Here is a 14,271-nt window from a genome sequence, read left to right on the forward strand (position 1 = left end):
ATTTTGTCTGTAAGGATGGACTTGAAGTGAGTAGCAGATGGCTACTAAAACAGATTCCCTCCACTTAGAAAGTCATCTTGCACATGGAAGGTGTTTGAATTGGATCATGTGTATGTTTCTAGCATTTGTATTTGAAAATAAGCATTTGGAATTTAATCCACAGCCTACTGAAAACTGTGGGAGTCTTTCTGTTACTTTCAAAAGAGCTTTGGATCAGTTTACTGAAGAAAGAGAACTGATGATGCATGGAAGTCAAAACTCATTTTTCACATTGTATGACATGCTATGCTACATCTCCGAATAATATCACAAAACATAGTATGACAAGAGCAGGACTAAACAGATGGTATAGCAGATATTGGCTTATTTCTATATCTTAGGCAGCATCTGGGAACCAGCAGAGCCCATAATTTGCTGACTATTAACATTAGTCTGGTATATTTGTGGGAAACCATTGCACACAGATTGGTTCATTTCCAGAGTATACAGGTAAAGAGATTCCTGAGTTGTTTCTACTGGGTTATGCATATTTGTTGCTTATCTTTGACCTTAATCAACTGTGAGTAACTCTTCTTCTCTGAAGGACAGGGAGAAAGAGTCTCTGAGGACAGGGGGATAACTGATAAATTCCTTTCTAGTTTCTAAAGCTTTGTGATTTTTTAAGTTGTTTTTTTGTTTTGTTTTGTTTTGTTTTGTTTTGTTTTTGCCGGGAAGTTCTAGTTGTATGTGTAAAGTATCAATTATAGGTCATGTTCAGAGGCCCTGACTTCCCTGTCAGGAAAACATCCTTTAGTGACGTGAAAGGAATGAGCTGAAATCATGTAAGGATATGGGATTTAGTCAAGCAGCTTGAGTGGGGTTACTAAGCCGAGATGTCAAAAGCCAGTTGCTCTGGTAAATTGCTTATCTTTGCAAGAGTCCCAGATGTTGATCTTGACAGAAAATTTGTTTAATGCTTGAAACAACGTGCATCCAAAACAATAACCTTGCTGTGCAGATTGACAAACTTTTCCTCGCAGAAGAGCATCTCTGATCAAGAAACTGTTTTGCCTGAAGAAATATTATTTCATTATGATCTTGGCTAAAAGTATGCACTGTGCATATCCTTTTTTCTGGTCCATGGATAGACTTGATTCCCAAAGAAGCAGGTGTGCTGTCTATGTTAAATATTATTATTACAACTTGTTGTGTCACTGGTCACAAGAAGACCATTTTCTTCACAAAGCTACTGAAAAAAAGCAAAACCAAAACCAAAAACGTTTTAATTTTTTTATTTTTTCAAAATTTTCCTTCAGAGTATTGTGAGTTTTGACCAAGTCCAAATCTTATTTTTAGTCAAGCACTTAGTTTTTCTTTCTTTCCTTTTCCCCCCCCCACTCTATTTTAATGTGTGTTGTTTTTCTTTCACAGAGGCTTTCAATGATGTTCAGAGCTCCGTCTACAGAACAGCCCTAAAACTACGCTCAGTACAAAGTCTGTGCCGGTGTTAGTACCCGAAGAGAATCGTGTGCTTTGATAGGAAGAAGAATCTGTAAAAAAATTGTGTTACTGTCACCATCAGTTATTATGCTACTTTGCTCTCTCATTTTCCACCTGAGAATCTCAGAACGCATCACAAACACTTAAGAGCTAGATAGTACTTCATATACAAAATGATGTTTTTCCCCCCTTTTGAATGTCAGTGGAAGTACATTAGTAAAATTCTAAAGGCATAGGAGAATCAAATTATTACTACAATCTGTAACACTGCTACATAGACATCACTGGCAAAAATGAATCTTTATGTTATTCTCGTTAAACGTCAAATTCTCATGTGTTTCTTAGTAGCTGATCTATTGGACATAATCATAGACCATCAAAAATGCACTGGCATGCATTATTATTAATATTATAAGTACTAATTAGAACAACATAAAATATGATAGACCAGAAAACCCCTGGCTAGCACTCATTCTCCCTGCCTTTGAAGTGAGTGAGAACTCGGTGCAAGCAAAAATTATGGAGCAAGGCCCCAGTCACCCAGCTTGCTTTGAAATTACTGGATGTAAATTCCATATTGAGCCAAAAGGCATGGAAATCTTCAATTTTCCACCTGAAACAGTCTGTTGCTGAAAATGTACATTGCGAGTGAGGTCTTCAGGGTAGCACAGGAAAGATGACTAGTTTGTTGGCAATATTTTTTCATTTGGGCATGCTCTTCTGTGAATGTATTTAGTCTGATCTCAGCCCTGATATGGTAAATCTGCCTCATGCTATATCTTATAGCACAGGAGTACCGATTCACACAGATACTCGTTTTCATTAGCTCTGTTGCCTAGTCTTCCATGTCTCCTCTAGGCACTCATAGCACCTATCCAGCTACTCCACCTCTCCTTGAACTCTGATGACTGGAATTGCACATGGGTTGTAAGACTGAAATTCACCAGTATCTCACACTGTTTTCCCCTCTATGCTGGCAGGACCATAGACGACATACTCTAGGTTCTCTGGTTCTTCAGCTGTCTACAAACTTTCGATCTACTACAATCTTTCTTTTCTGATATTAATACTAATTGATTGTGCCTGCGTGGTACTGAATGTGACCTTTAAGAAGCCATAGCGCTCTCTTCCCACTGGATATTAGTTATTCCATGGCACTTTTAAAATACAACCTGTTTGCCCCTTTCTTGGCCATAGTGCCTCCCTTCTCTTTGTGCATGAGGAAAAGGCTTACATCAAAGCACATATTGTTTTCACAGTCCCAGGTGAGCTTTTTTCTGAAGTACTGAATGGCATGTAGTTTATGCTATCTAGACATAGAATAGAAGTTGGGTCTATAATTTGGATGCAGTTAATCATGCTGTTTTCCTATATAATTTGGATGCAGTTAATAGTGCTATTCTCTTTCCCTCCTACCTATCCCAAAATCACATCCAGGGAATTTTAGTTGAGCTGTTCTATCTTTGTAGCCTCACAAGTTTTGCTACATCCACAAGCACAGCAAGACCTTTCCCAGATTGTTTCCTTTTTACGTTGCATACTGGTTTAGACTTCATTTTACAGGCTTGTCTTAGCTAGCTTCCATTCATGAAAAGGCAGGGAAAATCATGCATTTCTCTCATTTTTCCACAGTAGATTTGGTTGACGTTTCTCTGATTCAGCACATCATATCAAGTGAACAGAGCCAGAGGGAAAAACAGATTTCTCTGAAAGTGCAGCAGATCTCTGGGATGCTGATGAAACTGTTCCAAAGGGTGAGATTAGAAAAACCAGGCCAGGTAGATCCAAAAGCTGCTGAATTCACATTGAGCCTGCTAACTACCATGTATGACAGGTGAGAGGAAGCAAAAATGTAAATCCATCAGAAAGAACTGCTAGACTAAGTCTATTTCTACCACTCTTTCACTGTTTCTGTATGAAACACTCCCATTTTGACAGTATTTTGCTTGGTATACACAATGGAAGTAGTTCAGCTCTAGGAATATGAGGCACAGAGCTTTATCAGAGAAAGAATGGTCAAATGTTTCCCTAATTAACTGGATATCTGGATTTCTGACAGTCCATACTAACTTTTCTGTGAACAGCTTTACAGAGAGTAGCTCTTCTTTTGGCTGCCAAGGTATTTTGACACACTCTTGAAAAAGAATCCATATTTGCCTTTGAATGACAGTACCTATGCATAGGTCAAGAATTTGCCAGTTGCTTTTCATTATTCATTTTTCTCCAGCTTAAGAAGTTAATCATGCAATTATGAAACAAAACTATTGTCTCATAGCTATGATCCCTATAGATCATTATATTTGTGAATAGCAGATAGTTTATGGGATTAATAAGGAAGCAGCTCACAGAGTGTACTTTTCTCACACATTGTTTTGAATAATGAATTAATTCACTAAAGGCAGAATTGGTTTGTGGTTGTACCAGATTTATAAGACAAAGGTTAAGTTCATTGTACAATTTATTCACCACAGGTGAAATTTATTCCCTTCTACATCAGAGCACAGTTTATTTTACTGAAAGTGAGATGTAAGTGGTCTCCAGTACTTTTTCTTGAATCACTGTTCATTAATAATTTGATCTGTACTGCTTGTGGTCCCATGTTGTGAAATTTTTTATACTTACAAAAATCAATTAAGGCTAGGAATAAACTGGTGTATGATGAAACCATGAGCCAGCAGTGTGCCCTTGGGGCCAAGAAGGCCGATGGCACCCTGAGGGGCATGAGGAGGAGCGAGGCCAGCAGGGCGAGGGAGGTGATCCTCCCCCTCTGCTCTGCCCTGGTGAGGCTCATCTGGAGCGCTGTGCCCGGTGCTGGGCTCCCCGGTTCGGGAGAGACAGGGAACTGCTGCAGAGGGGCCGGCGGAGGCTACAGAGATGGCGGGGGGAGTGGGGCATCTCCCTGGTGAGGAAAGGCTGAGGGAGCCGGGCCTGTTCAGCCTGGAGAAGAGAAGGCTGAGAGGGATCTTACCAATGTACACAAATATCTTAAGGGCGAGTGTCGGGGGGATGGGGCCGGGCTCTTTTCAGCAGTGCCCAGTGACAGGACAAGGGGCAATGGGTACAAACTGCAACACAAGAAGTTCTTTCTGAATATGAGGAAGAACTTAAGGGTGACAGCACTGGAACAGGCTGCCCGGAGAGGTTGTGGAGTCTCCTCTGGAAACATTCAAAACCCACCTGGATGTGACTCTGTGCAGCCTGCTGTAGATGAACCTGCTTTAGCAGGGGGTTGAACTAGATGATCTCCAGAGGTCCCTTCCAGTCCTGACCATTCTGTGAAACAAAGCAAGAAACATCAAAAGTATTTTATAATTTGTGTGCACTGGAGGGAAATAATTTAGAAGAATCTTGTTTACAGGACTATCCTTGTCTTTTTTCCTGGTTTCTTAGAACAGTGTGTCATTTTGTTCTTGATGTAATTTCTTTAAAAAAATTTCACAAGTCTCTTCCCATGTACATAGGATAGAAAAAGCTTCTTATAATTTTCTTCTAATCGTGTTTTCTCTTTAAAGGGCCATTCTCCACTATCAACACTGGAATGTATTTCATGGCAAGAGCACATAAGGGCTTTTCCATGTTTGTGTGGTAGCTTACTTAATAAATTTACACAAAACATCATAAAGGGTTTTGATTGTATACTTTAGCTTCAATCTTGGAATTTTTTCTGTGAAAGTTCTGGAAAAACTAAATATATACATTCAAAATTTAGAAACTTTTGATCAGTGATTTCCCATGCAGCACATACTTTAGAGACCATATTGCAGCTTTATGTAGTATTGTCTGTAAAAATGCAGTATCTAAACTCTTGAAGACAATTTCATGTAATGGTATTCTGAAGTGCAATACTGCTTTGTAGAAGTGATATCTTAAGTACTGAATTCCAGGATTTCCTGATTTATGGTTTCATGTCTGCCTTGTCTTCGCCTAAAGAGACATTATTTCATTAGGTGCCTAGGTCACAAACTTGGGTTCCAAATTAAGCTACATTTTTTATGATCTAACGATCAAAACCAAAGTCCTGCCTCTGCATATATCCCTTTGATTAAATTGAGTTGCAGTGAAATTAAAGGGAATCATCCCAAGAGAAGCTCAGTGCAGATCTGGGGCCACAGTGAAGCTGCCTGATGATAAAATACAATAACCAGATTCTAATCCTGCTTTCTCTTCCACATTTGGGAAAGCTTTCAACAAACGAAAAGCAGAATTTTTTAGGACATGTATTGTAAATGTAAAATTATATTTTACTTGGAATGTGAGGTCTTTGAAGGAGATGCTGTCTTTTTGTTTTCTGATTGCATGGTACCTTGAACAGTTAACTCTGTAGTTATGTTTGGTGACAAAGGGTCCTAGACATAAAATATCACTAAAATGTGACATCAGTTATATACATATGAAAGGATACAAGATTTGAAGTTGTCTTCCAACATAGCAATCTTTTTTTTCTTTAGAGGTTTAAGTTTTTACATTCTTGGTGAACGTAGTGTAACTTACATTATTTTCCTAGATCTGGAACAGGTTATATCAAAACTAGATCTGCTGCAGCTGCCCTAATTGCCCTTTCAGGAAGCACTCTACTGGCTAAATACAGAGGTGGGAAATATATGATTTTATACACTGCCTGAAATACTGAACATTGAGAAAAATCTCCATTGTAATTTTTTTACTTTAAGAGAGAATTCAGTTTTGCCACGCAAAAAGTAAATTATGTTGACTGCTTAGTTGTAGAGAAAGGCTGATGCAGAAGAAAACTTTTCTATCAATATCTGTAACCATCTTTGCATAAAGAGTGAGCCTCAGAACAAGTCATAGTAAAGTTTAAGTAGAGCTTAAAAATGAAGACAAATTTCTATTTGTCTAGCAGAAAAGAACAGAAAACTCCTAGTTTTAAATTTCATTGGATTAGAAACAATTTTGTGTATTTGAGCGAAGGAACTTTTAGAGCCCTTTTAACATTAGATAAAAATGCTTAAAGAACCAAGTATAGCAGATAACATGGTCCAGTGCAGTGTGCAGCACAAGGATTTCTGCCTAAATTAAATGCTCAAAATGCAGAACAAATGGGCCACAAGTAGCATATTTGCCTCATGCTCTTCTGCTGTATATTGTATATTTCCTCCCAAATTACAATTTGGAATCAACAATTAATGATTTAAATAGGGCATATCTTGTATAAACTTATTTAAATATTTTTCTTAAAGCCTTGAAACTGAGCCCATTGTTTCCTTCATCCATACCTGTCTTAACTACCAGGAATAAGGAATTGCCATAATTTCCTTATTTTCCTTCTCTTCCCCCTGCCTGTAGGAAGGAAGTATTGTCACAGCAGTCACTGAGTACCTGTTAGACAGTAAAGGGGAACTTTCTTGAGCGGTTTATTTGGTAGACTGCAATCATCATATAGATAATTTGAGAATAAGTAGCTAGAAGACATTTCAGGCTCTGCCAGAATTGCACTTTCTTTCCTCTGGTTGTTTTCAGCTTTCTTCCATTTTTATGCTGTCCATGATGGGAAGGTGGCCTTGATTACCCGTAGTGCCCTGAGAAGCCTACTAACAGACTTAAACCAGGTAATGCCACTGCAGTGCTGCTACACAACAGATCTTGTTGGGAGTATTCTAATCTAGGAGAAAAAAATACATGGCTGATACATTTTATGTTTGATTACGTTATGGGACTGAAGTTTGTAGGGCACTATGTTGACACAGGCAGCCACCATGCAAAATAGGTAAAAGAATCAGATTCTGTAGCTTTTCTCAGTCAGAGTAACCACTTGCATCTCAGTGCCTCTGTGCATTCATTTTGCCTGAGCTTACAGGTCCTGGGAACAGCTGCATACATCTGTTCCTAAAGCGACTTCAAGCTTCAGATGTCTGTACTCACTGGAATAGCTTGCACTTGCAAAAAAAAATGCCTAGCATACAAGTATTTCCAGCTGAACTGGTGCTCAAAATGAGATCTGAAAATGAATCCTGAGGTTCAAACCTAGTGTCCTTCAGCATTCTAATATGGCAACATAGTATGTTGATCCATTTCAGTAAGTGAGCTGGAAGTGAATCATTCTGTCACATACTGAACTATGAAACTGCATACTGATAGTATGAATATGAACAGGTTTTCTTCAGAACAGTACGTAAGATGGCATTTCTATAGATGCTTCACCATCTGTGTGCTGTCACCATCTCAGCAGAGCATGATGGGAACATCTGGGTTTTACTGAGGTGTTTCTGAGCCTTTCTTCTTGATGCAGATCCCAGCCATTGTGGGAGAAAGCTGCACTCTGTCTTGTGTGGAAAATGCAACTCACAGCTGTTTCCATGGGGTGAGTGAAGTTATGATGTCCTGGGAAATTATTCTGAATGTTGCTAGTGTATTAAAATTGCAAGTGTATCACCATATAACATCCACCAACATCTACATTTAAGGGGCAGGACTGATTATCAATCTCACAATATGGGAGGATCTATATTCATAAAAAAAGATGTTTAGTAAGATATTACTGAAGACTCTTGCATTTATTCCAAAACCTTTGGAACCCAGTAACATTTTACATGAATGGAAAATCTATGCTAGCAGAGTCCAATATCAGAGCTTTTTTTAGGAATTGTAGATGAGACACCAGTTCTTTTCAAGTAAATGGCTGAACTTGAGACATATATTTTTTTCCAGGTTCTGAATTCAGGAATTGTTGAAGAAAAATTCTTGTCTTGGCTGAGATCAGAGCCTGCTGTTCTGCTGTGGCTCCCTACATGTTACAGATTATCAGCCACAGAAATGGTTTCTCACCAAGCTAGATGCAGAGTCTGCAAAATTTTCCCCATTACAGGCCTCAGGTGCGTCAATAATTACTGTAGTCTATAGCATCCACATAAATAGTTCTTACCATTGTTCACATACCTTACAGGCTATAACTGCTGTATTAAGCAAAAAACTTTGGGCATAATCTAATTTGACAAGTAACACAAGGAGAGAGAGAACCATCACAGGCTAGTGCTCAAGCCTGCATCCTGCTTCTGTTTAGTTCGCTAACACAGACATGATTATGGAGACTTACGGAAAGTAAACTGGCAGTTCAGTGGTAAAGCCAATTAAACCCATGTAATTTCTTAGTTCTTTGCCCCATAATCAGGTGTATTAACTGGCTAGTTAAGTTATGCATCTTAGCATTTTACTCATCTAGGTAATGGTATAAAATAGCTTAATGGTATAAAAAGAACACTCCACACTAACCATTACCTACTGACCAGAACACTCAGAAAAGCATTTTACTGTTACTTTGTTCTCACTAATAGTAAGCTTGCAGGTTTAGTTTTTTGCAGTTTTAGTTTTATGCTAAGTTGCAAATCCTACATCAATAATGTAGTGATGTTACAGTTACATGAGAGCAGCAAACAGAGATAAGCTGGTGCATAAGAACGTGTAATTGCATGTAATACATGCAGGTGTAACTACATTCTCAAAAATGGTGCTAGAAAAAGCATTTCTTCCTTCGATTGAATTTTGATGCAGCAAATAATATCAAAATCATTTGTGGATTCTGGAGAATAGTCCACTGTCATTTGGACAAAATAACTCTTGGATTCAGAGAATGCTGAGGAAAGTCATTATTCTAATCAAGATTCTCCGCATTTCAGAACCCAGGGATCTGGATTTCCAGTAATAAAGTGCACTTACACCAGGTTCTTACTTGTGGAAAAGTAACTTAATCCTTCTATTTTCCCTTGCAGGTATCGCTGTCTGAAGTGTCTCAATTTTGACCTTTGTCAAGTCTGCTTTTTCACTGGCCGTCTCACCAAACCCCATAAGAGGTCACATCCTGTTGTGGAACACTGTGTGCAGGTAGAGTCCCGTGGTACTGGTTAATTTCCTTGTCCAGGTTCTTCATGGAGGCAAGTAGGTAGTAGACTCTTGAACTACATTGGTTATGAAATTATGTGTGTATTAGCCATAATGGCCATGACATACTAGCATTATTAATCTGGGAACAGTGAGTCAGGGAAAGGAAAAAAGGAGGCTTCTAACCTTAGGAGTGTTTTGTTCTGAAGTAACTGCCCAGAACCATGAAATGTCATAGTGCAAATCCTCTTCCCAAGGAGTTTTATGGCAAATTTTCCATTTGCAGATCATCTTTAAACCTGTGGAAAGGGCCCTCAGTGTGCCCCAGTGCTTCTTCCTCCCAATCCCGATGTGGACTCATTCAGAAATTAATTTACCCTAAAGCTGTACAACCTGCTTTGTTTGAGAGCTTTTCCACTTTATTGTAAACCTTTTGGACTCATTTGTCTCTGACAGTCAGAGATGCAGCACAGAGAGGTAGCGTGGGCCCAACTAAGCTCACCTACTTGGGCTCCATTACAGGGGCAACCTGTGCTTTCATCACACTAGTGGTGAAGTTCAGCACTAGGAATTTGTGTTTGGTAGATGAGCTTCTCCTTTGAGCAGGAGATTCCAGACCTTTCACACAGCAGCAGACAGGGATTTATTTTTTTTTTTTTTTGTGAATCTGTATAACAGTCTCTTCTTCTGTTCCAGTATATGAGCTGAAAAGCACCCATGAAAGTTTCCCCCATGCCTCATGGTCTCCTTCCTGAAATCCTGTCCTTAACATGAAAGATACCTAGGTAGCCAAAAGGAAGGGCAGGAGGGATCTAACAAGGCAGGAGATGATGCAACCTAGGTCAGGTTGGTCAGGTCAGCAAGATCACAGCACTTCCACACACAGCTTCTCACAACAACCCAATCAGATAAACAAAACATAGCCTGAAAGAAAGGACAAACTGCCATTTGAAGATGCCCTCACAAGAGCTGATGATATGAAGGTAAAGAACAAGACACCCAAATAAGGAGACAAAAGATTGCAATCACTGCCAGCTCCCAAAGGAGCTAAAGGCACATCCAAAAACCAGCGTTTGGTCACACTAAGAGGAACCCAGAAGGCTTAAGGAGAACTGGCATCTTCTTGTCTTCCGTGTCACTCTTAAGTCATCATGGCCATACCATATGTATACTTACACCTTGGTGTATGAATGCCAGAAAGGCTACTTGGACACATGTATGTTAGTGCCTGTGAGTAAGCATGAATGAGTGAAAGCAGGTTTGTTTTAAAATGAAGTTGCCTTCTATACTATTGTCTGACATTGAGCTTTCCCACATTGTTTCTGGAATATTGCAAATGGATCGCTGAACTTAGTTTCCTTTATGAAGTCCTACTCTTAACACTAACCCTGTAAATACTACTTTTGCGGCCAAAATCTATACCAAAATTTAAAAGATAAGCTACTCACTATGACAGATACCATTTTTGTATTTTTTATGTGGGACATAAAGCAATCAGTAGTAAGCCACTTTTCCCATATCTTCCACTCTTAGCAGATGCTGTTGGCTGGGTAAGTTTTCACGTTGTCTCTATGAGGGAGTGGGCTGTTGAGTGGGGATTTGAAATAATCAGCACTGGTTTTCCTTACCACGCTGACACCTTGTGGTAATGTTATTATAATGTTATTACCACGACGAGGAACGACTAGGAGTCATGCTGTATGTTTTCTTTGTGTTTTCCTGTTCAGTCTGTTGGGGCTCACGCCGCGTTGTGCAGAAGTCACTTCCTGGGACAGAATTGGTTTGTGTCCTCCTATAATACAGCTACTGAGCTTAGTTATACCCAAGTCTGACACTGCCGTGACAAATGGGAGTGTGGTTTTTACTGTGTTGTGTGAGAGGAGGACGTGAGGCACAGGAGGCTGTATCTATTAGCACTTCATACAAGTATAAAGGTACTTCTTCCCATTGGTCAAGAGGCAACTTAGATACTAGGCAGGTAGTACTACTGTGACTGTGAGCTTAATCACTGTAACTGCCAAAATCCTGCATTAGGCATTTCCAGACTGCCTGAATTTGGCCCAGGCAGAGTGTTTTGCTTTCCTAACAGAACTGGAGCCACTCTTGCCTGTGGTCATGCATCATCACCCACCTCAGCTCCTCTTCTAGGGCTCAGACAGCAGCCATGGGCCTCTTCAGTTGCTGAGCAGGTGAACCTTTGTGTTCTTATGTCTCGCCTTTGCCTCAGACCGTGTCTACTTGTGGGCAGCACCTGTTTGAAAATTCAATCCCTTCTTTATTATCCCTCATTCCAATAGGTGTCAGCAAAGGCGAATGCAAAGCACTTTCTCCGCACCATCAGGAACAACCTATTTCAAGAGCGCTGCAGAAGAAAGGAAGCTCAGAGAAGGAGGGCTCTAGAGACAGTGGAGGAGAGGCATTTCCCTACTCACAAAAAGACTTTGTGAGTTTCTGTTTCAGATAAGTTTATAATCTCTGAATAATGTGTCAGGCTGTGGGATACTGCTTGATTATATCCTTTGAGTAAGTGATTTTGTTATGACAGGCACCATGCCACAGCTTTTCCATTAAAAAGGGAAAGCATAAATGGGGAGTTGCTACACATTGTTCTGTAGCTTAACCATGATTACCATGCTGACAACCTAATGACCAGTTGTCTTTTAAAATATAACATGCTTGTGTCTTCCTTCCCTCCTTCCTTATGTCATTTCTTTCTCTCCATGCCATTTCTTATGCGCAGTCTAGGGTCAAGCACTGCAAATATTTAGTACCTGTCACAACTGCATGGATTTTTAGGCACCTCCTCTGACAAATGTGTTGGAAATTAACTGTGAATACTTTCCACATGTGATCCACAGTGTGTTCACTGACAGACATGCTGCTCAAGTCCCACTGAATTGCAATCCTGTGGGATTACTCACAAGAGTGAGTAGCTGATCTCACCATTCCAGTTCTTTCAGATCACTTCTGTTTTGTGTGCTTATATTTAACATGTATTTCATGTTAATGTAATCAATAATGTAAATCATTACTGTATTTCCACTGATTACAGTGATTAATAGTGAGCATTGCAGGTCATGTCGTGATTTTTCCCTATAGCTTCTCCTTCCTTGCTCTGAGATTTTGGTTGATATTTAGGTGTAGAAACTGAAAGGAATGATTATACAAGAGAAGCACTACAAAAATACAAAGGGTGAGATTCCTTCCTAGTTGTATAAAGACCTAGCAAGTCACACCTTACATGTGTTCTCCAAATGAGGCTTCCGTGGGACTGAAATAGGGAAAAAATGGTCATTTCTCCCTAAAAGAATCAATTTCTTCCTTGAAAGGAAGAAGGAGGAGAAAAATCTGTTTATAAAACTTGATTGTACTACACTGCTAGGTAAGTACATTGCTATTGGATACCTATTTTTTATATACATTAAGACCAATGGATGATAGTTACAGTGATTTTCATGGAGAATATCATTTTAGTGTTTGGTTTTTAGAATGTTGTCAAATGCAAAACATTTTCCATTGCTAGTATTTCTCCACTTCTATTCAGCAACAAAAAGTATTTCTTCCATTTGAATGTCTTTAATTCTTCTGTGAGCAATCAAGATTTGTCTGTAATTCTGTGGGATTTTTCTTACCTAATTCTTGGGTAGCAATGAGAGAAAGAAGAATGTGGGGATGCTGTACAGGTGTCACAATGGGACTGTAGGTATCTGGGCTTTTTCTAGCATAGAATGGACTGAACAGCAGGGTATCTGGCCCTTTGCTATCTTTTTGTAGTTGAATTTCCGAATATATTTAGCTCTTGGCTAAAGGAAGCAAAAAAAGAAAAGCAGCAAATTGTACTGATACTAAATAGGTGGAAAGAAGAACCTGTTGTTGAAATTCTGTTGAAAGAGTGGAATTTGTTTTCAGGAATCTCATGCCTTCAGCCAAAATATGCCAGCAGGCATAGCTAAACCATACTTCTTGCTTAGTCAATAGCACAGCTCTCTGTCTACTTACAGTGCATTAGTTTTATTTTGATCTTTCTGGTACAAAAGCCATGTAAGGCTTGATCCTTTCTCTACTCATTATTTCTCTGTTGGTATACAGTCTCCCTGCAGAACTCAGTGCTTCACCACTACCTGGCCCTGAAAACCTTTCTTTCCCAGTGGACAGACCTATCCTGGAGTCACCCAAGTTCATATCTGAAAACAGGATTGTAATGCAGAGGGGTGAGAATAACGGCAAGACACCAGAGCAAAGCAAGACAAAAGCCCGGGTGAGCAAAACATGAAGCTGTAATAGTGCTAAAGCTGTGAAGAAGACCTACCAAGTTAACTATCTACTTGCCTTCTAATTACCACTGAAAAAGAAATTTAATGGGCAGCTTCACCTTCCTGTTCATTTCTCACTTATGGAAAAAATGTGGAATCTGAAAACTTAGTGAAGCTTGAGTTCAATACTCTCCCAAGATTAGTGACTAACTCCTGGACTTCCATAACCTTCAGAAGCCTCTGTACAAATATTTGCTCTGTTACTTTTTTCCCCCAAAGTTGTCTTAGAGTAGCACATTAAAGACTAGCTAAGTCTGGAGTCCCTGGAGTCCTCTCTATTCTGACAGTAAAAGATGCCATCATGTCCTCCTACTGCAAGCAAATGTCAAGGAAGGATGCCGTAATTCTTATTAGACTCAGGCCATTTTTGTCACCATGGCAATAGCAAGAGGACAGAATGGGCCCTTCTCAAGGATAAACACGGAGTAGTGTCCTTTTCAACTAAAACAGCTCATACATAAAAGCTCTCCACTAAACCATTTCCAGGTTCCCTTGTATAGAAACAATGCTAGAGGAGTGGGTAGGGCAGTGTAGATAAAAATAAGTGCATAGCAGTTTTTTTATTTCTATATTTATTTGAGAGGTTGGTAGATCTGCACATACTTGGAATACAGGGAACACTGGGTTGTGTTCAAACCAGTTTGTG

The 14,271-nt window shown here is 39.5% G+C and overlaps 1 protein-coding gene across 4 annotated transcripts in view; it reads left to right on the plus strand.

Annotated features, from left to right (window-relative positions):
- MDH1B (malate dehydrogenase 1B) overlaps positions 1-14,271 on the plus strand; it is a 31,209-nt gene that overhangs the window by 15,100 nt on the left and 1,838 nt on the right. For 2 of the 4 annotated variants that reach the window (XM_055812654.1, XM_055812657.1), the window contains exon 13: positions 1,411-4,977. Coding sequence is in view for 1 of the 4 variants with exons in the window: in XM_055812658.1 (XP_055668633.1) it covers positions 1,411-1,485; positions 3,112-3,313; positions 5,984-6,069; positions 6,958-7,046; positions 7,727-7,798; positions 8,146-8,309; positions 9,204-9,315; positions 11,610-11,755; positions 13,402-13,570 (1,115 nt within the window). In the remaining 3 variants the exon portion in view is untranslated. The other 2 variants (XM_055812658.1, XM_055812655.1) reach the window with 2 other exon arrangements.

Source organism: Falco peregrinus, chromosome 8, assembly GCF_023634155.1.
Source record: "Falco peregrinus isolate bFalPer1 chromosome 8, bFalPer1.pri, whole genome shotgun sequence".
Taxonomy (NCBI): domain Eukaryota; kingdom Metazoa; phylum Chordata; class Aves; order Falconiformes; family Falconidae; genus Falco; species Falco peregrinus.